Source organism: Uloborus diversus, chromosome 2 (assembly GCF_026930045.1).
Source record: "Uloborus diversus isolate 005 chromosome 2, Udiv.v.3.1, whole genome shotgun sequence".
Classification (NCBI taxonomy): Eukaryota; Metazoa; Arthropoda; class Arachnida; order Araneae; family Uloboridae; genus Uloborus; species Uloborus diversus.
In genome coordinates this window covers 171,938,831-171,950,688 of record NC_072732.1, presented here as the reverse complement: position 1 = coordinate 171,950,688, position 11,858 = coordinate 171,938,831, and the positions used below count along the sequence as shown (strand labels likewise).

The 11,858-nt window shown below is 33.8% G+C and overlaps 1 protein-coding gene across 1 annotated transcript in view; it reads right to left on the bottom strand.

Annotated features, from left to right (window-relative positions):
* Positions 1–2,262: 2,262 nt before the first annotated feature.
* The window catches only part of LOC129216151 (basic phospholipase A2 caudoxin-like), a 55,492-nt gene continuing 45,896 nt past the window's right edge, over positions 2,263–11,858 (bottom strand). The window contains exon 4 of the mRNA XM_054850310.1: positions 2,263–3,874. Coding sequence (XP_054706285.1) covers positions 3,756–3,874 — 119 coding nt within the window. The 3' untranslated portion in view covers positions 2,263–3,755. The remainder of the gene's footprint in view (positions 3,875–11,858) is intronic.

Below are 11,858 nucleotides of genomic sequence, written 5' to 3'. Positions count from 1 at the left end.
GAAGTTGTGAGATTTTTGTCGAAAAAGAAGAAGATAGATTTTGCTTTAAAAACTTAGTGTGGTCATTGTGACTTCTCACCTCCGTGAACTTGAATTTCAGGGATGTAAATTAATGTAAAAAAAGAAGTGAATATGTTTTCATATGCTTAACATGTGCAGATTGCAGCAACGAAGAAAAAAAAAATTCAATGAAAAATGTATTTATTAGATCTATATTAATGGAAAGATCAAAACCTTCGTGAATCTCACCTCCGTGACAGACCTTATCAATGTCATTATTTCTGAGGTGAAAAAACTGATGGAGGGGAAATACATCAATAATAGGCACTCTACCAAAATTATGAATTGCCAGTAAATCCTCAAATTTACTTAATACTATTTTTTAACATACATTTGAAATTATTAATTAAGCCGTACTTTAATTAAGAAAGCTTAATATTATATTCCCCCTAATCATTAAAATAGCTGATTATTTACACAATTAACAAAATTACTACTTTGATATTAAATTGGCTTTAATTTTTGAACATTAAAAAAAAAAAATTCGTTTTTTTTTTTCATTTCCGTGCACAAGGCATTTATTTATTTCTTTTATTTATGAGTAAAATAATTGAAACTTAGCTGTGCCATTGTTTATGGTTACTTCTAGTAGGTAACACTTTCATGTAAGAATGAAAAAAAAAAGAAAAGAAAAGGTTTCGAAATTGAAAAATATTTCCATTCAAAAGTTACGTTTTCTGGAGAATGACCCATTAATATATTTTCACACACTTGAATAAAAATACTATGCATCAAATTACCGCAAAGAAAACAGATGTTTTCCTAGCGAAAATAATCTTACATAGTATTCAGAAGTTACGCCTGTTAATCTTAGTTAAAGTTCCAGAAAAAATTTCAGTACTGTCAACAACAACGAACGCTTCGTCGGCAAATATTAGAAGGGGATGGGGTGAGCAAGGGTGCATACCTTGGAGGGAGGGGGTCAAGGCGCAAACTGCGCCGTTGAAATTTTTAGGAAAAGGTGCTTCTAGGGATATTTTTTACTTTTTTTGGGGGGGGGGGGGCTTTTGCTTTTTTTTTGGGGGGGGGACATTCTCAATATTTAAGGGAGTGCACGCTTGCTCTTATGGGGGGGGGAACCCCTGTGGGTAGAAAGAGGAAAAGCCTCGTAGAATGCTTAATGCTGAGTAAAAAAAAAAAAAATGTTGATTGTTGGGTATTATTTTTGGAAAAACAAAAATAACTATTTTGGAGATACATTATGTAGAAAGAAGGTTTTAACCCCCCTCATTTTTTTTCTGAAGTGAATCATCTTATGCGAGGGCTTTGAAGCTCTGATCCGCCCTTTTGTTTGACAAAAGTGTTTTTTTTGGCGTAGTTTTTTTTTAGTTGTTGCCAAAAACAATGATATAACAATACAGTAAATATAAAGTTAGTTTTGTTAATAAATTTATCAAGTTAATATCAAGACTGCAATTGAGCATATTCAAGTTCAACTTTGACATTAGTTTAACTTTTATTAATAAAATTGACCTTATAAATATTACTATTTTTCATTGTTTTTGGTAACAATTAAAAAGCGATTTCGAGTATTCTTTGGTTTTCTCGTTATTCCTAATCTATTTTCTTCATTAAAATACACAATTTTTTTTTGTTAATTTTTCCTATGTCTGGCGCAGAAAAAACAAGAGCGTGACATGAGAGAAAACTTACGGGCGAAGTGACAGTTCGGAATGTAAAAAAAGAAAAAGTTTCATTATTATCGTGTGTCTTTGTGACACACAATTTTTTTCTTTGCGGTGGTTAATAAGCTTTTAATGAAGGTTTAGCCCTATTATGCCCCTTTTTCTCAGCTCATGGTTTCAAATTTGCAGCAAATCATTCTTAATACCGATTGGAGATGAAGATGATCTGATGTTTTGGAAGTTTTTCGAAAACGTAGTCTTCAATTCTTAAAGGAAAATATGCGATTTCTAAATAGTAAATACTAAGCAATCTTTAAAAAGTCACTCAGATTCAGAACACTGTTTATTTATTTTAAACGTTCTTTTTTTTTTTTTTTTTGTTTTTTTTTTTTGAAAATTTGTTTTGGATGCGTATGTGTAAAGCCTTCGCAATTCAACAACTTGCAATCAATCAGTGTCGTTTAAATCGTTTGTGCTTCTGCGATTAAAAGTAAACATAGTTAAAATATTTAATTTGACTAATTTAACTAGTCATAATTTAATTATTTGTTTCATTGTGTTGATTGCAAAACATAAACACGAGCACAAGTTTTTATTAAAACAATTTACAAAATTAAAGCACATGACATTTTTAATGCAAAGGTTATGTACACAAATCGACGTTTATACGGAGCGATACAATAAATATTTGGCTTAAAAAAAGTACGAAATAATAAATCGAGCTGATAGAATTTGCTAACAAGTGCTGTAATAAGCTTGAGGATATGAAAGTTCGCTGCCTGGTTAATGTTGGGGAACGGAGATTTGGCCGACTTGGATGTGTGACTAACTTTTGGCCACTGAGTCCAAAATTGATCTCAGTTCGAGTCCATCATGTCAAGTTTTTAAGCTACGTAGGGCTCAAAGCGGCGAGTTTGCAAAATGTGAAACATTTTTTAAAAATATAGGAAGAAAGAAAAATATTTTCCAAGTGAGCAGTCATGATATGCATTGTAAACATAATGCCAAATATTGCCAACTCTCAATTCAATAACTCGAAGTTCCAAGGGACTGACGAAATTTTCGAGCTATTGGTAGTTCGACTCATGGGAAGTTCTTACAACTCTCTTCAGAATTTGGGACACTATGAAAACTTCGAGGTAAAGAAATATTCGAGTAATACGGTTTCGAGGTATCGCGAGTTGACTAACGAGCTTTTTGTTTCGATGAACACGGAATTGTTTTGCATTCTTTACTGATTTTTTTTTAACCATGAAAATCTATACTATTAAAACCTGTGCGCGTCTGTCTGTCTGTGCGTGTGTGTGTGTGTGTGTGTGTGTCTGTAACCCTATCTCCTCCAGATTTACAATGTCTACCAGGTTAATACAGGCACCGTTGGATACAGGACGCCTAGGGTAAGTAATTCCGCCATGTCTTACCCCTGTAAATTTTGAGGGACCGGAGATAGAGGGCCGGATTTCCTGGAGATAAAGTGCTGGAAAGAGTCCTGAGGACATCCAAGGACGTCCTGACACACTGAAAAGCATTACGATCAACTGTCTCCTATCGCGGCATTGAGCCACCGCAGGTGGCGAACGGAGTAAGCGGGAGGCGGAGCCTCCTCATAAAGTGAATTAAAACTTGTCAAAAATAATTATTATTATATTCTGGAAAAGAAATACTTTATTTCAATTTAAAAAGGTTTATATCAGCCAATATAAGAGCACTATATTCTGTAGTCTAACCCTGTTATACGCGTTCTCCGCGGAAAGCGGTCATATGGGTGCCATTCACAAAAGGCGTAGAGAAAAAACCTGACATGGTAGAAGAGAACTGCAGTTCTGAAAGCAGAATGCCTGCTGTATTCAGAACCAGCTCAAAAATCTTAACCCACCAGAAATTTCGTTTAAAATTGTTCCCCTGTATAATCCATCAACAAGCGAGTTACTCTTACGCAACATCAATAAACTCTTATTCAAGTTCCTCGGTGAATGCGTGCAGGAAAAATTAACAATTCAATTTAGTAATCACAGAAAATGAGTCCACAGAAAGTAAGGTCTTGGAATAATTTGCCTAAAGAATGTAACGTCATCTTGGCTTCCTGATAAATCGATTCTCTTCTCTGTAAACGTGGTTATGGAGGGAGATGCACTCGACAACTTCTCTGTCACACTGGCACACGCTCTCTTCGCAGACATTCGAGTCTCCTGAAACACGAAATAAGCAAACAAATCAACATGAAAAAATTTAAATACATTGCGCACATTATAAGTCTTGTATGTAGTGTGAGTCTGTATAGCTGCATAGGCGGATTTAGGACTGAGTTCCTGGGGGGGCAGGATTTTTTTTTTTGAGCAACATTTTTATAACCCCCACCCTTATGTTTTTGTCTGCTGTCTGTGATGCATGTCCATGCTTTACTTTTTTGTGTGTTGTTTTCATTAATGTGTGTTTAATGCTGCCCTTTTTGTATTGACTTTAAGAGAGGGAAATGGTATTAAGAGAGTGACACAGGGCTCCCTTCTAAGTGGGAAATTGAATATCTCGATTTAAGGGGTCCCGGGGGTTTCTCCCCCGGAGAAATTTTGTAAAATGGACATAAAATTCTGCATTTTGAAGCCTTATAAAGGTTAATGGGACAGACATAGAAATTGATAACTAAATTATACAGTTGTACAGTATTGTTCAAACTTTCTAAGAAACAGCCATTTTAAGTTTGAAAGAAAAAATAAACTATAGATTTCTCATTACAACAACCTTTTTTTAATTATAAGTAGTGCAGAAAAAGAAAAGGAATAGAGGTAGTGTATCATTTTTTTTTCGGGCTAAACAGATTAACAATATGCAATAGAAGTAAGATAAAAGCAATCAATACAAAAGAATTTCCAAAATACTGCAATCGAGATTGAATAACTAGCAAGATATGAAACATGTGAGTCACAAAAATTTATTTCGAATAATATGTTACAAACGTGAGAACCATGATTTTTATTTTTAATGCAGGATGTGGCAAGGAGCTGAATTTGACAAATTTTGACATTCCTCTCCCTTTACCATTTGTTAGAAATTTTAAAATTTAAGGTTTGTAGCCACACGTTTCCAAATATTCAAGGTTTTCAAGCACTTAAAAATGAAATTTGTTTTTTCAAGCAATTTCCATTTTTTTAAGGAATGAATCATGAATTTTTTTTGGGAGTTAGGGACCCACTTCAAAGCAGGGGCGCTAAGCAATAGCTTGTTTATCTTATAGGCATATTCGGCCCCGTTTGTAATTCACTCTTACCTGCAGATTTTTGCTTGATTTTTTTGTAATTTTTACAAAAATTCGTCAGTTTTTACGATTAAAGGATTTTTACGATTTTACCAATCTTTGTTAGGTTTTTATAGATTTTTATAAAATTTTAGTAAATTTTTCCAAAACTTTTGATGACACAATCATTTAGATTTCAATAATGACAAGGACTGACTCACTTAGACTTAGATGATTATGATTTACCTTACTTTTTAAACAGTATTTATAAAGCAAGTAAAATTGTACTTTCCCTCAAAGTAAAAAGATTCAATTAATCAGAATACTCAGATAACTGAAATTATTCAGTTTGGGATAGAATTAAATTTCTCTCTCTCTCTCTCTCTCTCTCTCTCTCTCTCTCAAAAAAAGAAAAAAAAAAAAAGGAAAAAAAAACTTTTTTAGAATCTCTTAAAAAGTCAATTAATCTACTAATAACATAAATATTATGCACAAATATATTTTAAATGTGGACACAAATCATAACGTGTAGATCGTTCTGTTAGCGCGAATGGGGGGAGGGGAAGTTTTCCTCCCTTTGTTTTAGGTTCTAATTTGTTAAAATAATCGTCAATTATTATTATAAGTGTTGCAGCTTAAAGGACAGCTTGTTTAGCCTACATTTTCATACACTTGCCCAAATGGTTTTCAGTCCAAAATACTGAATTTAGACACATTTTCAGCACCCCAGTGACAGCTGCGCTATTTGTATTTAATGTTCGTTTTTTTTTCTTTTCTTTTCTACCATCAGAAAAGGACATTCGCTATTCTCTTTATTTTCACTGAAAAATTCAAAAAAGGAAAAAGTAATGATTTTTTTGTTTTAAGATTTTGGAAGATGTGTTGTTACTATATAAAGTCCTCTCAAAACTGGGCGGCATTGCTCCTATGCTCCCCTCCCACTATAAACCCACCCATGCTCTTCTGAACTATTCAAAAAAGAAAAAAAAAAGATTTTTTTTTATTTTTGGAAGATGTGTTGTTACTACATAAAGTTTCCCCAAAACTGGGGGTGCATTGCCCCCCTCTGCCCCCCCATAAATCCGCCCATGTATAGCTGAGCTTATGGCCTTGACAAATTTCTTTTGAGGGCGTTCAGGGAAAAGGGGACGCGTTATCGGTGCAGATTTGATTTGGAATGCTTTTGCAACACTTTTACAAAATAGGGGAGTTTCCTACCTTTGGTGCAATGGACGCTGGCTAATTGAATCAGTGGTGAATTGAATCGGCCACTTTAATGAATCAAATTGTCAAAAACAGAATAAAGTCCAGCTTGAATGAATTAGCTGCTTTATTGAATCAGCCACTTTATGGAATCAAAATTGCTTACAACAAATGTGATTCATATCAGCGGCGGCCACTGCACTACTTTTCGTTGCTGAAATTGATAGATTGAGCAGGAAAAAAAAACATGGAGCCAAAAGAAAACTTTTATTTTCCCAACAGTTATTTTGTTTTATTTTTAAACTTCCGATTTTGGAAATAAGGCGCGGTCGTAATGACGTCACAAGTGATGAACTTTGGCACACTACTCCATTAGCGCGCTGAATGTTTACCCATTGTCGAAAAGAAAAGGTTGACATTAAACAGTAATATTAATGGCTACCATAATGAAAATTTTGAATGAAGGCTCTTCTGAAGCAAACGAGAAATTCAGCACTATGATTAAGCTATAATATTTTTATCTTTATCTTATGCCAAAATATTGCGCTCTACGCTAAAAGCATCAGTGAATGGCATTCATCACTTGTGACGAGCAGAAGTGTAAGAAATGAAATTGAATCTGTGCACCGATTAAAATGATTTTTTAAAAATATTGAACCATGTCAAATTATTTTAAAAATGGTTACATCCTATGTTTTTAAGCATGGTCATAGCTGATGACTCTTCCCTATTACCCCAAAAAGAGGTAAACATTGTCAAGGGCATGGCTCAACTTATCAGAACCACACTATAGTCCACCTCAGGATTGTTGGCACTCGTCCTTGGAAGCGCCAACTTCAAAACTGGTTGGAAGCAAGAAAAACGAGGTTTGCCATTATCGAGCGTTGGCGATACAAATTTTTCTCTTGAAGCGTCGTTGAATATTTGCAATAAGAAATAAATTTTAACTGAAAACTTGAGCCAAACTCCTCGATAATGAGCTTTGAGGAATTCTTGACTTGCTATTGCCTACGAATACGATGTTTTTGGTTCTTCCACCTAAAGCTGTGGTTTAAACTACATTCAAACTTAAGTTAAATGAATACTTTTGTGCTGAAAAGTAGATTATGAAGTTGATTCTCGTTGGAAACTCTTGTTTCATAATATTTCATCATAGTTAATTCGTTTCTTGCTCAGCACTCCAAAATTTTTAAAGTATTATTTGTTTGCCATATTGGTGTTATAACCAATATGCTTGTAACTGTTATCGATGTGACCTTATAATCAGCGTCGTGTGTATGAATCGAATAATAGCATTGTCGTCATAAACAAGTTCGAATATAAAATAAGAAATAACAGCTTCAAAAAACACAAATTGCATATTACTGCTGACACGTGTTTCGGCGTTACAAGGAATGCCTTTTTCAATGCAAAAGAAAGGAGCTTATGGGTTGGAAAGACATCCGACAAAAGCGGATGTCTTTTCATTCAGAAGCTGTTTTCCCATACTCTTCGCTATTCTTTGAAACATATATTTCAAATGCAATTTCTAAAATTTACAAATCACTAGTAAAACTGTTTACATATTCACAAATGTTAAAATTTTTAAAAACAGTCAAATCCTAAGTTTAATTTTTGTGCAAACTCCTACACTCAACGAAGGGGCGCGCGCTTTTTGTCACGGTGGTCCCGTTATACAGCCCCGTGCTTCATTTTACAGACTGTTAGATAGAACATTTTCCATTTGCAGAATATACTTAGGGTAAATCATTTACTTCGTCCAACTGTATAAAAAATTAAAAAGTATAAAGAAAAAAATAACCGACTGATTCGCAACTGTAGAATAAAGAGGGAAAATTGAAAATCCTTTTAAGAACCTAAAACTACTAAAAATCAATTTCAAGTATTTTATTTGCTAACAAATAGAAACAGATAAAAATTTTAAAACATTGTGTTTAATTTCCTCGTCGCCCAACAATAAATTCGGTGATCAATCCCGTGAATAAAGGCTTAGCCGTTGTTAAAATCTGCTTTAAAAAAACATTATAATTCCAATTCCATATAACATGAAAGTTCCAAACACATTCTATCAAACGCAAAAAAAAATCTCTTTGTTTTGGTATTAAATTTTAATTTTTTTAACTATGTTTTCACTGTAAAAATCGCGAAAAACCTTTTAGGGGTTTTTAATTATTATCTTCATTAATTCATGTCATTCTAAGACGCAACCTAGCTAAGAACACTCTCGATCAACTCTCCTTTCGAACATTTTTTTTTTTCAAAATCGGTCCATCCGTTTAGGCGCTAGAGTGTCACAGACAGATACACATACACACAGATACACAGACACGTAAACTTATAACCCCCTTCCTTTGTGTGTCGGGGGTTAAAAAGTAAAATCAGTTTAATTTCTTTTCTGTAATAGTTTTTAAATTTTTCATTTGTAGCAGTTGGAATACTCTTTCGGCAAAATACCAAGAACACTTATAGTTCGTCATAATCAAATAAACGTTAGTTCAACTTATCTATGAGATGTATGCATAATCTTCCTTCATTTTTAATCCCCGACACATAAAGGAATTGGGTTATAAGTTTGTGTATCTGTCTGTGGCACTCTAGCTTCTAAACGGATGAACCGATTTAGAAAAAAAAAAAAATCGTTCGAAAGGAGAGTTGATCGAGGGTGTTCTTAGCTAGGTTGCGCCTTTGGATGACATTAATTAACGAATGTATTAATGAAAAACCTCAAAGGTTTTTCGGGATTTTTGCTGTGAAAACATATTTAAAAAATTAGTACCAAAAGTCTTTTTTTTTCTGCCTCTGATAGAATGTGTTTGGAACTTCTATGTTATATAGAATTCGAATAACCCTAACATTTTTTAAAGCAGATATTATTAACGGCTAAGCGATTGATCACCGAATTCGTTGTTGGCCGACAAGAAAATTAAACGCAATGATGGAACATTTTTATCTGTTGCCAGTTTCTATTTTTTAACAAGTAAAATACTTGTAATCGATTTGTAATAGTATAAGGCTTTTAAAGGGATTTTCAATTTTCCCTCTTAATTCTACATTTGCGACTCAGTCGGGGTTTTTTTAAATTTTTAATTTTATTCATATTTAGCACCACGGATCATATGATTTTCAAATGAAAAATTTTTAAATAATCAAAAATCGGAAGAATTTTTAGTTTTAGATAAATTTTTCTACAAGACTTAACTTCTTAATTCAGTTTTTCTTCAATGCAGGAAAGTAGCTCGAAACATAGGGGAGACTGGGGTTAGTTGTTACACGGGGTAAGTTGTTACATTCGAATTTAAAATTAATCGCCAGGAGAAACTTACTTTCCTTGCAGTAGATGATAGCACTCACCCATCTGCATTCCCTGACAATTTTGGAGGTCTTGCAGTCAGTAGCATGGAGAGTGCTCAAGGAAAACGGTTTTTTGAGTCTGGAAGTAATTTTTCTTTCCGCTGTTATTTTTCTGTTTGTGACGAAGCCGTAGTAGATAACGAATTTATTTCTATACCACGTGAAAGCCTACACTTTTAAGTAAGTTTTAACATATTTAAAAGTTTTGTACAAAGATATAATACCAGTAATATGTGCCAAGAACTAAAATGGCGTCGTATGGGGCAAGTTGTTACAATTTTGTTGGGGTTAGTTGTTACAAGTAACAACTTGCCCCATGTAAAATTTTATTTAATATTATGTTTTCTTTTTAAATGTGATATGGCGGGGGACTATAAAAACAAGACAGACAGGGGCAAAACACCTAAAAAAACAGACCTGGATGTGGCTAAACAAGTAATTACAGGTAGTTCATTACGAAAGGCAGCCGATAAATTTCATGACACTAGAGAGATTCTGCAGTCAGATGAAAAATACTAGTGGTGGTAAGTAGTATTTCTGATCTATTTTATTGCATGATTTAATTCATATAAAATACTGTAGTTGGATAACGATAGTAATAATAATAATAATTCTGATCTCCCTCATTCTATGATTTAATTTATTGTTAATATGTATGGTTGAATAAATAATAAGAATAATTACAACAATGATAATAATAATTAGTAATGTATTATTCGAATGTAGGTTTTTCTCCAACGCTGCAGGCAGTGCAGAAGAGAAGACGGTTCGTAAGCGGAAACCATAGGTCAGCGCCACTTCAACAGATACACCAGTAAAGAATGTTTTGCAAGTCGAAGCTGGGAAACAAAAATCTGCGAAAAGGAAATTGTGTCTAACAGAGAAGAAATCAACAAACACAAAGGCAAAAAAAAAAAAAAAAAAGCAAAAAGGTGCGTCCAAACAGTGCGTCCTTCGGATGAAGATGATGAAGACTGGTTCTGCGTGGAGTGCTCTAAACCGTACTCAGAACCAAAAAAACCAACTAAACGGCTTCAATGTCGTAATTGTGACAAATGGGCACATGACCGATGTGCTAAGTTTGATAAATTATATGCTTGTAAAAATTTTAATTCGGACAATGATAATGATGATGATAGTTTATTAGAATAAGTCATTAATGAAGTAAATCTGTAAAGCCAAAAAGTTTTTGATTTTTAACGTGGTTAAGAGTTCTTAAAATTTAACAGAATAAACAAGAAAATGTGAAAAATTCATTTCAATACTAAAATATATCTCATGTAACAACTAACCCCATATACTGTAACAACATGCCCCTTGGTGGGGTAAGTTGTTACAATCTACATCTATTCAAAAAACTTGAAATATTTTGGAGTACAGTGAAACCTGTGTAAGTTGACCACTCGCGGTGCAGTACTTTGGTGGTCAACTTAGACAGGTGGTCAACTTATAAATAGGACTCGACCGATGCATCGGCCTGGCCGATGCATCGGCGCCGATGGTTCAACACTTTAGCCATCGGCATCGGCATCGGCGGCCGATGCTAACTTGCGGGAAACATCGGCCCATCGGCCTTATAAACATCGAAAAGCCGATGGAATTGGCCGATGTTTTTGAAAAAAAAGGACCTTTGTTGTTTTACTATTTAATACAAAGTAAAGGGAGTCATTGTTTTCATATAAAATTGTTTACTTAAACTGCAGTATGAATTTCTATTTTAGTCACCGCTGAAAAAGTTTTTAATACTGCATTCAGGTACCAAACAAGTTAATTATTGCCTTGTTTCTTGCGTCTGGATGTACGTATGCATCTCTTGTAAGTCATAACTCAAAAATGGTAAGCTGTATATTAGGGTGGTCCTTATTTATATGGGAAATTTTTTTTTTTTCGGAATTCAACAAGTGACGCCCCCTAGTTTTGTGACACTATAATAAAAAGTAATGTGTGCAAAATTTGAACTCGATCGGTCAATAATAACACGTGCCCCTAGACCGTTGAACTTTAACACTTATGATAATTTTCTCACAAATCTTCGAGTTTTTACATCAGACCCAGTACATCGTTTCTCCTAGGTTTGCAAAATATTTTTACAGTGAGGTAGCACTAAAATTAATCTTTTTAATTAGTTTATATCATCTAAAGATTTTACAATGAATAAGAATGAAATAATGCTTTAGAAACGTTCCTTAATCGTACGCTTTTCTCAATGTACCTCGATAGCGTGTATTTTTTCCCGATAGTTTTGTACGGTCAGTAAAATCAATTGTTTTTGTGACTCATTATTTGGTAAATTAGTTGCGAAATTCTTCGATTAATATTGTGCTCCTCCTTCAATTGTATCATTCCCAATTTTCAGTATATTAACAATCACTCTTCCCATTAAATAG